The following is a 16,717-nucleotide window of genomic DNA, read 5'->3' as shown; positions in this document are numbered from 1 at the left end:
GGAGAATGTTCCTTGTTTGCGTGTCTGGGGATTGACAATATGGCGCCCCTGACCTGGTCAGGCACCACTGGGTACCATGCTGGGGCAGTACCTTCAGGCAATCCAAAGGATGGAATAGGGTGTGTATGCACAGACACATAGCAACCAGGTCTCCCACACCTTAGAAGGGACCCTTGGGCAGACCAAAGAGGGGGCATGCCTCCACATCTCAGCTAGGGGTGTAGGGGAGGGGCTGGAAGCTAGGTTTCCCCGGCTGTCAGGAAAGTAGGAGGAGCTAGCCAGTCTGGTAGCAGAGGAGAGTTGCGCAAAGAGTGGCCGGAGGAGAGAGACGTGCGCGGACACACTAGTCAGACCCTGCACGTGTGGTAGCCGTTAGCGGGGGAGAACGGTTACCAGAAAGTCGGTCAGAAAGATGCTGAGGAAGTCAGCTGGTCGAGTATGGAGACTCCTGGTGACTAGGCACGCACGGGGAACAGGTCCCTAGAGTAGACGTCCATTTATTGATCTGATAAATCTGCCGGTGAGGGGAACCACAAGTCCCACACCAACCAACTAGAGTCCGAGCCTCAGCAGCAACGAGGGGGCCCATAAGGAGGATCGAGCCTGGAGCCATCTTCCTTGGTCTACGCTGCCGGCAAACGGCCCAAAAAGGGGAGAAAAGGCAGTAGCGACTTCCCTGGATGAATCCCACGGTACTTCAAGTCAGGGGTTATCCGAAACAAGCAGTGTTAGGAAGACGAGTTAACGGTTACCCTTAAACCAGCCTAAAGGATACCTGGTTTCTCCTGGTTTAATCTCAGTATGCCCCCGGGTTCCTCACAGAACATTCAAACGTGAGTGAAGCAAGTTAAAAAGACATTTTGGACTGTGACTGAGTTATTCTGGAACCTGTTGTTCTACACACCCGAGCCCCTGGGGCCAGCCTCACTCACGGGAGGCCACCCCATCCGACTGCAGACTCCATCAAATGAGGAGTCATAACAATACCAAGAGTGTACCAAAGCTCCCTTATTTGCATATGAATTAAGTTATTTTCTCAGGCACTGTACCAGTAACAAATACAGTGGTAGTATGAGGAAATAAATGCAAAATGGTACAGGAATGTGCACAGCGGATGTATGGCGGCTTACAGAGTGTCTGCAGCTCTACACTGCAGGGTGGAAGACACCCTACGTGCTCTGCTAATCTGTGATGCTCTTTACTTCTAGAGATTTACTGTCTAATATGACATCAATGAGACATATCAATTTATTTCTATAGAAAAAAAACATAAAAGCGCTTCCATATGAAATCAGAGGCAAGACGACTTTCAATAGGGCTCCATAAAAGTACAAGCACTCAATGGAGCTGTAATTTAGGCTCAAGAATGAGACATAACGTAAATAACAAAAGCAAAAAATCATTATGTTTAATGAAATGGCTGCTAATGTTCTTGCCTTGAATGTAAATGTATGTATTTATTCTGATGCTTTGTTTTTCTCTTCAGTTATGGAATATATCCTTATGGCATATTCAAGAAGTTGGGAATTCCTGGACCCAGTCCACTACCATTTATTGGAACATTTTTGAGTTACAGAAAAGTAAGTAATTTACTGTATATTATTGTGGTATAGATAATGATGTGTTAGGTCTTGTTAACATGATACAGCTTTTATATGATCTTTGCACATAATCTAACAAACAAGTGATTTATTTTTTAGGGTGTGGCCCAATATGATATGGAATGCTTCAAGAAATATGGGAAACTGTGGGGGTAAGTTTAAATACACAAAGTATTTTTTTTTAGTTCGTTTTTGGCTGTGTATATAATGCTTCAACACTCACACACAGTAAAGGCTAATTCAGACGTCAGTTTTTCACACAAGTTCTATCCATGTTTTTTCACAGAACCCATACCTAATTTATGGAACTGTTTACATTGCTGTGTATTTTTGCAAACTAAGTTGTTCTGCAAAAAATCAGACTTATGAGTCTCAAATCAAACGCACTTATGCAATTGTTTGGAACAATAAAAAAAATCAGTGATGCTTGGCACGCTCTCTCCTCTGGAAGCAGTTCAGGGAGAGTTGATCTAGGACGAAGAGCTTAGATTACAGCAGGCATATAGGTAGTGTTTAATTGCTGTTATATATTGTACCACTTAGTGTCTTTCATGTGGAACTAAAGGGTGTTTAGCCTTGTTCAACCTAATAAATACAAAATTTTAAAAAATGGCGTGGGGTCCCCCCTGTTTTTGATAACCAGCCAAGGTAAAACAGACAGCGGTGGGCTGATATTAGCAAGTTGGGAAGGCCCATGGCTATTTAGCCCCTCCTCAGCTGTGCTCAGTGAGATCCACCTACGCTGATGAGTTGTTGTCACTACCCAGCGCCTGTGAATAGCTGTACTTTACTGCTATTCACTGATGCCGGGGCTGCATTTCGGGTACGTGGACTACGATGGAGCTTCGTGGAACATTTTTGATAATAAATTGGTCAACAAGAGATAGGTTGGGGGAGTATTTATTCACATACACAATTTTTTCCTGTGTATTATTTGTTTTGATTGCTTGGTTAGTAATGGGGGTATCTGATAGATGCCTCTACATTACTTACAGGGTTTGATGCCAGCTGACATTACACAACTGACCTCAAGCCCCCCAAAGATATTACCCTACCACCACACCAGAGCAATCGGGAAGAGCCCGCCAAAGTGCCAGAGTTGGCGCAACTAATGGACGCGCCACTTCTGGGGCAGCTGCGGATTGCTATTTTTAGGGTGGGAAGGGACCATTGATCTTCCCAGCTTGATAATCAGCCCCTAGCTGTCTGCTTTTCTACTCGCTGGAAATAAAAAATAAGCGGGACTCCAAGTAATCTTTTCAAATTATTTATTTAGTTCTCAGCAGAGACCTGGGAGTCATAGATGTGTCTATGCATTTTCTCTATGCTGTCCCCATTCCATTTGAGCGCTGTTTCCATCCATTTCAGCTATTTTTCTCCCCAGCCCTCCTGTTAGGTTCTTTCAGAAAAAAAATCTCGAGTTTACCGGTGACTTCCATTATACTCTGTACCTGAATCAAGCCCGTTCTGGCATTTTATCTGCTCGATTCGAGTACCGAGCACTTGTGCACTTTAGTTCTCACTGATAGTGCACACGTCCTGTAGATAGCGACGTATAAACTGAGATTTTCATCTGCTTAAAGAATACAGTGGTGTTTTTCTTGAAGAGCATTTTTTTGTCATTTTTATTATGCTTTCCGCCATAGCGGATCCACTGTGTTTTGTTTTTTTAATTGTACATTTAAATATTGAGTGAGTAGCTCCATGTTTAGGCCACCAGAAGAATGATCAGGTCACCTCTTAACTGCCACTTTGAAGGATGGAAGCGGTTAATAGAAGCTCAAAAAGACTGAACATATTCACCGCAGGTCATTTTTGTTGTTTATTTTTTTGCATTCCTTTAGTGCTATTCTTCAGATAAATTCCTAAGCTTAACCCTGGATAGAAGCTAGAAGCTTTGAGATTTGGGGTGGGGGGCAAACTTCACACTAAAGTAAAATGCAAAAGTAGATAGAAAAACATTCAAACCAGTGACTGCTGTGACCTAATGTGGCGTAGAGGAGAAAACGAAAATGAGGAGAATTCTGTGCTACATAATGGCCCCCACATATCTAAGCTGATTGCAGCTTACCTCGTCTTGTCTACATAAAAAGTATCATGAGAAATCTGATTTATTTATTATTTACTATATTTTCCTTATAAAACACCATCATATTCTGCAGCGCGTTACAGAAATTCTAATATTAGTCCCCCATTGGGGCTCACAACCTCAACTCCCTATCAGTATGTCTGTTTCGATAAAACATGCTGCACTTAATTCAGTTCCTGTATCTTTTTTGCTGGATACATTTGTTTGATTTTATGGCCAGTTATCATTGCCTTTACACTGGGAGTTTTTTTGGCTAATTTTGCTCCATTTTTTGTTTGCACCAAAAGCATTATTCTATTAACGCCTTTCTTCAAGTTTTTTTTATATGTGCTCGCCTGTTAAGGTTTTTTAGGTTTACTGCTTTGTTGTTGGAGTTTAGTGATTCCAAATATTTTTTGCTGATTTATCAATTGTAACTTTTTAAAAAGCTGCAAAATGTGGCATAACTTAACATCAGTCGTTCCCTGGGTGTAGTATTTTTTTCATCCCACAATTGAAAAAGATATGACTTTTTGCTTTAAAAGTCACTAAAATAATTAATGACAGTAAAGAAGCTTCCCTATATATATATATATATATATATATATATATATATATATATATATTTATATATATAAAATATATATTTATATATTGTGAGGTAGCGTGGTCGGCTGCGCAGCAGAAGACACGGGATCCAGGCATTAGGTTCACAGCACACGGTTTTAATGTCCAAACAAAAAGTCCATAACAAAATACATGTGCCTCTCCAGCAGAAAACTCAGGGAGTTCTCTTCACTTTCCCACACCCGGCACACCTGCCCTTGTTCCTGATTCTATTTAACCCTTCCTTCAGCCTGTAGGGAAACAGCATTAACCCTAGAGTGGATCTACTTTCTATCATGGAGTGAGCCCAACCGGGGCGAGACATACCGGCCGTCATAGATAACCCCGGTCACAGCCTCACAATATATAAAATATATAAAGCTCAGTGTATGTATGTATGTGTGTATTTCTGCTAAAGGAATCCGCGCCATTGCATTAACAATCACGAAATTTTGCACAGACGCCTCATGTAACTTTTAAAAAGCTTCAAAATGTGGCATAACTTAACACCAGTCGTTCCCCGGGTGTAGTATTTTTTTCATCCCACAATTTAAAAAGATATGACTTTTTGCTTTAAAAGCCACTAAAATACTTAATGACAGTAAAGAAGCTTGTTTATATATATATATATATATATATATATATATATATATTCCCTATATATATTTTTATATATATATATATATATATACATATATATATATATACACATATATATATATATATATATATATATATATATATATATATATATATAGAGCTTCAAGAGGAACCTCAAGACCCACCTCTTCCAACAAGCCTACAACCTACAATAGCCCTCAGTCCAGTAGACCACTGCGCAACCAGCTCTGTCCTCACCTATTGTACAATCACCCATTCCCTGTAAACTGTAAGCCCTCGCAGGCAGGGTCCTCTCTCCTCCTGTAGCAGTCTGTTATGTACTGTTAATGATTGTTGTACGTATACCCTTTCACTTGTAAAGCGCCATGGAATAAATGGCGCTATAATAATAAATAATAATAATAATAATAATATATATATATATATATATATATATATATATAATATATAAAGCTCAGTGTATGTATGTGTGTATGTATGTGTGTATGTCCGCTAAAGGAATCCGCGCCATTGCATTTACAATCACGAAATTTTGCACAGACGCCTCATGTGACTCAGGGAGCGTCTTAGACTATGTTTTGACAGAAAAATTTAACCCCATGCTTTACAGTTAGTCTCTAAAATCCTGCCGCCATTAAACTAAATGGAGGTGGGAGCTATAGGTTATTAATAGCAACTGTCAGTGGTTGCTATAATAACAAAATAAACTGTTAGTTGAAGCTTATGCGTGAGGTGATATGATGTCGGTGGAGAGATGGATAGAGAGACAAAAAAAGACAGACAGACAGAGGCACAGACAGAGACAGACAGGGAAAGAGACAGACCAACAGACGGGGAAAGAGAAAGACGGGCAAAGAGACAGCCCTGGAAAGAGACAGCCCTGGAAAGAGACAGGCGGGGAAAGAGACAGACAGGCAAAGAGACAGACCTGGAAAGAGACAGACCTGGAAGAGACAGCCGAGGAAAGAGACAGCCGGGGAAAGAGACAGCCCTGGAAAGAGACAGCCCTGGAAAGAGACAGCCGGGGAAAGAGACAGCCGGGGAAAGAGACAGCCGGGGAAAGAGACAGCCGGGGAAAGAGACAGCCGGGGAAAGAGACATCCCTGAAAAGAGACAGTCCTGGAAAGAGACAGTCCTGTAAAGAGTCAGCCGGGCAAAGAGTCAGCCGGTCAAAGAGACAGACGGTCAAAGAGACAGACGGTCAAAGAGACAGACGGGCAAAGAGACAGACGGTCAAAGAGACAGACGGGCAAAGAGACAGACGGGCAAAGAGACAGACAGCCACACACATAGAGACAGATAGAGAGAGACAGACAGACACAGAGATGGAGACAGATAGACTGATACAAATACAGACAGAGATAGAAATAGTCAGACAGAGATATAGACACAGACAGACAAGGAAAGAGACAGACAGAGAGACAGACAGACAGCAACACACAGACAGAGACTGGGAGAGAGACAGAGAGACAGTTACTATCCCGGGCAACGCCCGGGTACTACAGCTAGTATATATATAAAAATGATGCAATAAACAGCAAGGTATATATATATATATATATATATATATATATATATATACTTTGCTGTTTATTACGTCATTTTATCAAAATGGCATACTCGGCTCATTTTGTGCAAAGTCTTCAAGACAAAACTGATTTGAAAAAACTGCAAATGATAAATTGGGTCTCTAAGGGATTGCTCACTCTTGCATGAAGTATCGGGTGCATGGGTGCAAGTCTGGTCAATTTATTAGAGTCCATAAATCTTTATAGAAGATAAAAAACAGTTCTTTGGCGTAAGGGTAAAAATAAACAGGAACAGTTCTCTGGATCACAGACATGGGCTCACCCGTTTAAAGCACAGTAGTTTCTGGAAAATATCTCACAACAGATTGACAAGTATCACACAGGTCTTTTACTCCTTATGCACACAGACCCTAAATTAGGCAGCTGATTTGCCTTAAGTAGGTCTTCCCAAATAACTGTAGGTATGGTAACAGCCATTCCCTCCCAGCTCTTCTGGTCGTCCCTAAAACCTGGACCCAACATCTAGGACTGTTTATAGAAAAAAACCAAAAAAAAACAAAGCCTCCTAGCACTATCCGTGTTGGAGCTGGCCACCTCAGTGACACATATCCCCCATCCAGAACTTGTCCGGCTGCAACCTTACAGGGCCTATGTATTTATCTATGTGAACCTTTGTACATAAAGGGGTTTCTGCCCCGAACAAAGTTTATTTTACTCAACAGATTTTGGAATAATAATAATTTCGACAATTGGATGTGTTTAATAATAATGTTCCTGTGCTAAGGTAATCTTAAATATGTGTCCCTGCTATGTTCTGTGTAATGGCCGTGTCTGACCAGGGCCATGGTCTGATCATCACACAGCTACTGGGCAGGGAAAATGTAAAAAAGATATGGGCGCTATTGTGCCGCCCCCACACCAGCAGCCAGTGCTGCTCAGATCCAGATCTGCGGTATGGCTCGAGGGACTCTACCGGATCCGGGGTCGCGCGGACACTTCGAATAAATGGGGACGTATTTGTACGGGTGTTGTTGAAAACTGTCTGTGACGCCACCCACGGTGTGTGGTGTGCTGCTGTGGGACTCCCGGGGGTGATGGGCTGGCATCTGGATGTTAACCCCTCCGTGGGTAGGAATGGATACCCCAAGGCCCAATGTCTCTGTGCAGGGGATGGTAACGGCAGGGGCCGGCGCACCCAGTCAGGCCAGGGATGTTACTCACGGTTGAATAAATCACACAAGTCCTTTGGTAAACCAAGGTGATGGTGGCCGGCTGCCGCGGCCGGGGGTGTATTTCTGGTCCCACACCCGGGCCAGTGGTCAATGCCCCTTTTCTCTGCACTCAAGTGTTTTCTGTAATGGACTTCCCGGTGTGTAACGCAGGAGTCCGCTCTCGGTCCTTTGGTTGGGAGCCGTGCCCGTCAGACGCTGACCCGTGGGATCTACCGGGCCCTGGCGGATGCCCTATCCCTCTCGGTGGGTGGTTGTCTACTTTTCAGGACTTAGGTTGGGACAGGACCTAAAATCCTGCCCTCAATTGGTTAATTAGCTAGGCCGTCGGTGCCGGTCCTTGCTTCAGGGTCCAATTACCCCCTTTTGTGCACGGTTTCCGGGTTGGTTCTTTGGTGTCGGTACCGGCGGGCTACAACCCTGCCCCGGTCCACCTCGGATCTCCGGCAGCCGTCTTCCGGTCTCCTGCTGGCACTGACCACTGTCTGCCAGCTAGCTAGTACACCAGGGCTCCAACCTCGATGCCTGTCAACTTGAACTTCACTTCAACTGACTGCGCTTAACTTTCTCACTCCTCCTCCACTACTCCTCCAAGTTTCACTACTATTTTTCCCGCCCCGGGTTCTCCAGACCCCTAGGTGGGCGTTCTCCTTCCACCTGGTCCTGCCCACTGGTGTGTCTGTCCTTCCCTGAGGGGGTAACTATGGTTTCTTCGGCTGGTTTAACCCTGTGTGGGAAAGGTGTTATGCGGGGGCCTAATCTGTGTGACTACCTGGTTTTGCCAGGGCGTCACACTACCTTGTGCAAGTAACGTCTGACTGGCCGGAAGTCCGAAGTTATGTCACGAGTGCCCAATGTATCTCTAGCAGCCTGGTGCAGCACTCACTGTGCTCACACAGCAGGTAACATAGTCTACTGATATCTGTCAGGATATATAAGTGATCAGCAGGTATCGTGCAAAGTACACAACACCTACACTCAGAGTACATATTGAGAAATTAGCACATGTGATGTCAACTCTAATGATAAGGATAAGCATATAGAGGCAATCCAGATCGAGAGGCAATAAAAAATTCCAGAGTTTTGTGAAGTGCATTAAAATAGTGATAACATCAGAAAAAATACCCTGATCAACCAGTAGCACCTTCCTGTTTATAGTGCATAGAGCACCCTTAAGGCCGCTTTACACGCTGCGATATCGTTACTGATATCACTAGCTTGGGTACCCGCCCCCATCGGTTGTGCACCACGGGCAAATTGCGCACAACATCGCTCAGACCCGTCACACTACTTACCTGCCTAGCGACGTCGCTGTGACCGGCAAACCGCCTCCTTTCTAAGGGGGCGGTTCGTTCGGCGTCACAGCGACATCACTAACCGGGCACCCAATAGAAGCGGAGGGGCGGAGATGAGCGGAACGTAACATCCCGCCCACCTCCTTCCTTCCGCATTGCCGACGGCCGCAGGTAAGGTGAGGTTCCTCATTCCTGCGGTGTCACACATAGCGATGTGTGCTGCTGCAGGAACGATGAACTACATCGTACACGCAGCAGCAACGATAATTGGGAATAGGGGGGCATGTCACCGATTAGCGATTTTGCACGTTTTTGCGATGATGCAAAATCGCTCATAGGTGTCACACACAACGACATCGCTAAAGCGGCCGGATGTGCGTCACAAATTCCATGACCCCAAAGAGATCGCTCGAGCGATATCGTAGCGTGTAAGGGGTGCTTCACACATAGAGAGATCGCTACCGAAATTGCTGCTACGTCACGGTTTTGGTGACGCAACAGTGACCTCATTAGCGATCTCGCTGTGTGTGACACTGAGCAGCGATCTGGCCCCTGCTGTGAGATCGCTGCTCGTTACACACAGCCCTGGTTCGTTTTTTAATTGTCGCTCTCCCACTGTGACGCACACATCGCTGTGTGTGACAGCGAGAGAGCGACGAAATGAAGCGAGCAGGGAGCAGGAGCCGGCATCTGGCAGCTGCGGTGAGCTGTAACCAGGGTAAACATCGGGTATCCAAGGTGGTTACCCGATATTTACCTTCGTTACCAGCCTCCGCCGCTCTCACGCTGCCAGTGCTGGCTCCCTGCTCTCTGCACATGTAGCTGCAGTACACATCGGGTTAATTAACTCGATGTGTACTGTAGCTAGGAGTGCAGGGAGCCAGCGCTAAGCAGTGTGCGCTGCTCCCTGCACATGTAGCTGTAGTACACATCGTGCAATTAACCCGATGTGTACTGTAGCTAGGAGAGCAGGGAGCCAGCGCTAAGCAGTGTGCGCTGCTCCCTGCACATGTAGCTGCAGTACACATCGTGCAATTAGCCCGATGTGTACTGTAGCTAGGAGAGCAGGGAGCCAGCGCTAAGCAGTGTGCGCGGCTCCCTGCACATGTAGCTGCAGTACACATCGTGTAATTAACCCGATGTGTACTGTAGCTAGGAGAGCAGGGAGCCAGCGCTAAGCAGTGTGCGCAGCTCCCTGCTCTCTGCACATGTAGCGACGTGATGATCGCTGCTGCGTCGCTGTGTTTGACAGCTAAGCAGCGATCATAACAGCGACTTACTAGGTCGCTGTTACGTCACAGAAAATGGTGACGTAACAGCGACGTCGTTATCGCTGTCGCTATGTGTGAACCCAGCCTAAAGCGGCCTTTAATCATGGTCAATTAAGTGTCTCAACAGTACAGCTTAAATAGTTTGAAGGGCTAACACATTGGTAGGAGATAAGAATGTAAAAATTAGCTCTTCAGTGGCATGTAAAGGAAATTAAAGCATGAAATAGTTAAATCAGCAAATTTTAACACTGATAGAGAGCACAGTAAAGTAACAATAGGTTAGGGGAGCCCAGCTTTGAAGTCAAGACAAGTGTGTAAGGCTATGTGCACACAGTGCGTTTTTCGTGGCGTTTTTGCACGTTTTTCGGGTGCGTTTTTGTTAAAAAAACTGCATGACTTTGCTTCACCAGCAAAGTCTATGAGTTTTCAATCTTTGCTGTCTGCACACAGCGGGTTTTTTTTTAGCTGCGTTTTTGTGGTGCCCACAAAAACGCAGCATGTCAATTATTTTTGCGTATTTCACTGTGTTTTCCACCCATTGAGTTCAATGAGATGTTCAAAAACTCAATGAAAAACGCAAATTGCAAATATAGCTGCATTTTAGTGCGTTTCTATGACTAAAAATGAAGCAAGGGGTGGGTAGTAAAGTGACATGTACAGGAAGGGGATTCCTTCTGTTAGTAAACACGGAAGCGTGAATCCTCCCGGTACCGCCACCGCTGCTTACACCTCCCGTCCGGCGCCATGTCCGCTCCCGTGCGGCACCATGGCCGGGCAGGAGGTGGAAGCAGCTGCGAAATCAAAAGTGAACAGTAGAAAAAAAAATGTCATACTCACCTGTCTGCAGACCTCCCGGTACATGTCCGCTCCCAGCTCCTCTTCCCAGTACCGCCACCCCCGCTCCGGCTGTGTGCATATTCCTGGGACACGTCCGATGGCTGCAGGACCTGGCGGTGATCAGCTGATACAGTCACCTGACGCATCAGCTGATCGTATAAGTGCAGCGGTGAGGCTGGCTTTTTACCGCCCGGCCGGCTAACTATCAGCTGATGCCATCAGGAGACTTCATCAGCTGATTACCGGCAGCTCCTGGAGCGATCGGACGGGAGTCAGCACAGAAGTGAGTGGGGTTTTTTTTCCACTGATGCATCAGTTGATTGTATAAACGGCTTTTATACAATCGGCTGATGTGTGATGTGATTCACATCCTTGAACCTGACACATCATCTGATCGCTTTGCCTTCCAGCAAACCGATCAGATGATATTGGATCTGGATTGGAGGGCACGGCACCCTTGACCCAGGATTACTGCGGAGGGGGGGTCTTTATTTCAATAAAGATGGAGTCACTAATAGTGTTGTGTTTTATTTCTAATAAAAATATTTTTCTGTGTGTTGTGTTTTTTTTTATCTTTACTAGAAATTCATGGTGGCCATGTCTAATATTGGCGTGACACCATGAATTTCGGGCTTAGGGCCAGTTGATAGTGTACAGCTAGTCCTAACACCATTATTACCCAGCGAGCCATCTGGCATCAGGGTAGCTGGAAGAGTTGGATACAGCACCAGAAGATGGCGCTTCTATGAAAAGCGCCATTTTCTGGGGCGGCAGCCGACTGCAATTCTCAGCGGGGGTGCTCAAAAAGCTTGGGCACCCTGCACTGCGGATTCCAATCCCCAGCTGCCTAGTTGTACCTGGCTGGACTCAAAAATTGGGCAAAGCCCATGTCATTTTTGTTTTTTAAATTATTTCATGAAATTCATGAAATAATTAAAAAAAAAGGGCTTCCCTATATTTTTGGTTCCCAGCCGGGTACAAATAGGCAGCTGGGGGTTGGGGGCAGCCGGTACCTACCTGCTGTACCTGGCTAGCATACAAAAATATGGCGAAGCCCACGTCATTTTTTGGGGGGGGGCAAAAAACTCCTGCATTCAATCCTGCTGAGCCTTGTAGTTCTGCAGCTGCTGTCTGCTCCCCTGCATACACTAGTGGATGGAGGAATGAAGATTTTACCCAGCTTACCTGCTTGATAGGAGACCGAGACCTGTGAACTGTGCAAGGAAAAAGTCGGCAATTCTTTGGTAATGATGAAGGAAGATATTCCAGCAACTTGAGTCCAAACAGGAAATTCTTTAAAACGTTGATTCTTTATTATTTACATATTAAAAAGTCCATGTTAGGGTGAAACAAACCCAGGACAGAGAGGACGCGTTTCAAATACTTGGTTCTTAGTCAATCTCTAAAGCATGTACTCACAGGACTTGTTTAAAAAGGAGGGAGTAAAGACCCAAACATGTGTTTAATCAAATGTAAAGAGCTTTTCACTAAAGCATTAACCCTGTGAGGGGAACATTGAGGGGTCCTGGGTTTGTTTCACCCCAACATGGACTTTTTAATATGTAAATAATAAAGAATCAACGTTTTAAAGAATTTCCTGTTTGGACTCAAGTTGCTGGAATATCTTCCTTCACTAGTGGATGGAGTATGCTGAGCCTTGTAGTTCTGCTCCCCCTGCCTCTCCCTCCAGCATACAGTCCTGGATGGAGCATGCTGAGCCTTGTAGTTCTGCAGCTGCTGTCTGCTCTCCTGCATACACTAGTGGATGGAGTATGCTGAGCCTTGTAGTTCTGCTCTCCCTGCCTCTCTCTCCAGCATACAGTCCTGGATGGAGCATGCTGAGCCTTGTAGTTCTGCAGCTGTGTGCTCTCCTGCATACACTAGTGGAGAATGAAGAACATATTGAAGAAGGAAATGACATCAGACCTCTTTTTTTTTCAACAATCTTTAATGGCATTGTTCACTTATAAAAAAAAATGCATAAAAACGCAGTGAGCAAAAACGCAGCAAAAAAAAACCACACCAAAATGCGGTAAAAATGCATGCGTTTTTTGCCACAAGTGCATTTTTGTGCGTTTTTTGAGGGAAAAAACGCACAAAAACGCAGCGTCAAAAAAACGCAGTGTGTGAACTTACCCTAACACCAAGCAATCATTGAGAGGTGAGCAAGCAAGTGACATCATGTCTACTGATACTTATCAGCATGCATGTGCATTCAGCAGCTACTGTGTACCTGATCCTATTCATTACAATGGGATCTGCTGAGCAGTGAGCACGTGTCCTGCATGCTATTAGCAGATAGGACTTTGCCTGCTCCACTCACCTATTGATGCGGAAGTGAGCCAACAGGATCAATCCTTTAACTCTATTTCTCTAATGGGTTAATATATACTGTAATATCGTGTGGTTATAATTTGCAGGTGCATGTACAGTTTACAATTTAGGCTATGTCCGCACGCTGCGTTCTTGATTTGACAAAAAAGATGCACCCTCTGGCAGACTTGACAACTGTAAACACTGTGTTTGACAAAAAAAAACGAGGAAAAAACACATACGTTTTCGATGCGTTTTTGTCAGTGCGTTTTTTAAAGGAGAAATAAAGTATGAAAGGATATAATAATTTATAGATAGGTAGAATAGATAGATAGATAGATAGATAGATAGATAGAACCAGATAGATAGAGCCATAGACAGAGCAGGAGCTGCCGGCAAAGCGCACGGAAGAAGTGACATGTCACTTCTTAGAACGCAGCGATTCGGGCAGCAGCCGAAGCGCTGCGTTCTAATATGCCACGTGCGCACGGCCCCTGCACAATCTCCATAGATTGTGCAGGGGACGCAGGACGCATGCAGTTATGCTGCGCTACAAAGCGCAGCGTAACTGCATGAATTACGCACACGTGTGCACATAGTCTAACAATAGCAGTCCACAGCCATACCAGAAGTGGTGCATCCATAAGATGTGACAATTCTGGCGCTGGACCCGGCTCTTCCCAATTGCCCTGGTGCGGTTGCAATCGGGGTAACTTAGTGGCAGCTGTGGGCTGCCATTAACTCCTTATTACCATTGCCACCGCACCAGAGCAATCGGGATGAGCCAGGTAAAATCCCGGAACTGTCGCATCTAATGGATGCTGCAATTCCGGGCGGCTGCTGGCTGATATTTTTAGGCTGGGGGGCTCCCAATAATGTGGGTCCCTCCAGCCTCGGAATACCAGCCCCCAGCTGTGAGGCTTTATCTTGGATGGGTATCAAAATTGAGGGGGGCCGCACTCCGTTTTTTTTAAATTATTTATTTATTTTACTGTACGATATAGACCCGCCCACCGGCGGCTGTGATTGGTTGCAGTCAGACATCTGTCACTCCCCGTGGGGGCGTGTCTGACTGCAACCAATCAATCATAGGTGCTGGTGGTCGGGGGAAGCAGTGAATATGAAATGAGCCTAATGAGCGGGTGCAGTGAATATGAAATGAGCCCAATGAGCGGCCATCACTTTCAGAAGCAGGAGAGGCTGCAGGAGCAGTGTGACAGCTGCGCCATGCCGGTGATCGGTGAGTATGAAGCGGAGAGAGACAAAGAGCGAGCGATAGAGAATAGAGGAAAGTTGGTGACCTGTATTTTTGGTGACAAAAGTGCATCCAAAACGCAACCAAAAGGCAGTGCAAATGCACAGCTAATATTTTGGTTAGGTTTTGACACACCTCATTCATATATAGGTGTTTTGTCAATAGGTGACAAAACATGACCAAAACGCAATGAAGAAGTGACATGCTGCTTTTTTTAGACCATGTTCACACATGGCATCTTTTGCTGCGTTTTTGGTGCGTTTTTGAGGTCACAAAGATGCACTAAAATGCATGCATTTCCTTCCCCCAGCAAAGTCTATGAGATTTCTATTTTGCTGTCCACACATCTTTGTGCATCTTGGCTGCGTTTTTGAAGATGCACCCAAGATGCAGCATGTCAATTCTTTTTGTGTTTTTCCAGAGTTTTTGAGCCCTTCCAGTCAATAAATTTTACTTGAAAAATGCATTGGGTAAAATGTTGTAAAAATGCGCTAAAATCGCAAGAAAAATGCATGTGGTTTTTTTATACTTTTTTGGGCCAAAAACGCTGCATCTTTGTGGTTAGCAAAGATGCACTGTGTGACCATAGTTTAAGGTAACGATTTTGCCAAAAAATGCTGCCTAAAAAAAGCAACGTGCAGATGGAATTTCTGATTTCTCATAGAATTTGCTAGGGAAGCAAAACACATGCATTTTGTCAATGACACAGTGCAGTTTAAAACACAACGTGCGCATATGGCCTTAAGGTCTAACAATAGACACATGCATACTCTGCTTAATTTGTGTGGTTATTTTTGTGTGCGTACATTGTTTTAAGCAAACACATGACTTGTAAAAAAAAAAAGGGGGGGAAGTTGTAAACTCAAGCACACGGCTGTATTATAGTTGTTGTAAATGCATAATATAGCCTTATTATGGGCTCTTACTGTGCCCCATTTACTCTTTATCAAAAACTGCACTTAATGCAAACTGTATGAATAATGCCAAAACAAGTGCTAAAAATGTATTGTATTGCACTGCGGTGCATTATACCTGTCACATTCAGGCTACTAGGCCCTACTTGTAGCAGGGACTAAAAGGCTTCCATAGCTACCAAACATTGTTAGGCCTCGGGCTGCCATGGTAACTATCAATTGCTAGTGGTATAGAGGGAGCATCCTGCCTCTAGTTCTTTGCCATTAAACCATTTCTTTGCCAGTCTCGACATACAGTTAGGTCCAGAAATATTTGGACAGTGACACAATTTTCGCGAGTTGGGCTCTGCATGCCACCACATTGGATTTGAAATGAAACCTCTACAACAGAATTCAAGTGCAGATTGTAACGTTTAATTTGAAGGTTTGAACAAAAATATCTGATAGAAATTGGAGGAATGGTACACATTTCTTTACAAACACTCCACATTTTAGGAGGTCAAAAGTAATTGGACAAATAAACCAAACCCCAAAAAAAAATTTTATTTTCAATATTTTGTTGCGAATCCTTTGGAGGCAATCACTGCCTTAAGTCTGGAACCCATGGACATCACCAAACGCTGGGTTTCCTCCTGCTTAATGCTTTGCCAGGCCTTTACAGCCGCAGCCTTCAGGTCTTGCTTGTTTGTGGGTCTTTCCGTCTTAAGTCTGGATTTGAGCAAGTGAAATGCATGCTCAATTGGGTTAAGATCTGGTGATTGACTTGGCCATTGCAGAATGTTCCACTTTTTTGCACTCATGAACTCCTGGGTAGCTTTGGCTGTATGCTTGGGGTCATTGTCCATCTGTACTATGAAGCGCCGTCCGATCAACTTTGCGGCATTTGGCTGAATCTGGGCTGAAAGTACAGTGCCTACAAGTAGTATTCAACCCCCTGCAGATTTAGCAGGTTTACACATTCGGAATTAACTTGGCATTGTGACATTTGGACTGTAGATCAGCCTGGAAGTGTGAAATGCACTGCAGCAAAAAAGAATGTTATTTCTTTTTTTATTTTTTTTTTTAAATTGCGAAAAGTTTATTCAGAGGGTCATTTATTATTCAACCCCTCTAACCACCAGAATTCTGTTTGGTTCCCCTAAAGTATTAAGAAGTATTTCAGGCACAAAGAACAATGA

The 16,717-nt window shown here is 44.5% G+C and overlaps 1 protein-coding gene across 1 annotated transcript in view; it reads left to right on the top strand.

The window, feature by feature from the left end:
- LOC142295309 (cytochrome P450 3A9-like) overlaps window positions 1–16,717 on the top strand; it is a 132,632-nt gene that overhangs the window by 3,244 nt on the left and 112,671 nt on the right. Inside the window, exons 2-3 of the mRNA XM_075338424.1 lie at window positions 1,487–1,580; window positions 1,701–1,753. Coding sequence (XP_075194539.1) covers window positions 1,487–1,580; window positions 1,701–1,753 — 147 coding nt within the window. The remainder of the gene's footprint in view (window positions 1–1,486; window positions 1,581–1,700; window positions 1,754–16,717) is intronic.

Source organism: Anomaloglossus baeobatrachus, chromosome 3, assembly GCF_048569485.1.
Source record: "Anomaloglossus baeobatrachus isolate aAnoBae1 chromosome 3, aAnoBae1.hap1, whole genome shotgun sequence".
Classification (NCBI taxonomy): domain Eukaryota; kingdom Metazoa; phylum Chordata; class Amphibia; order Anura; family Aromobatidae; genus Anomaloglossus; species Anomaloglossus baeobatrachus.
Note: the sequence above shows the minus strand (reverse complement) of the source record. Positions and strands in the feature narration are given on the sequence as shown.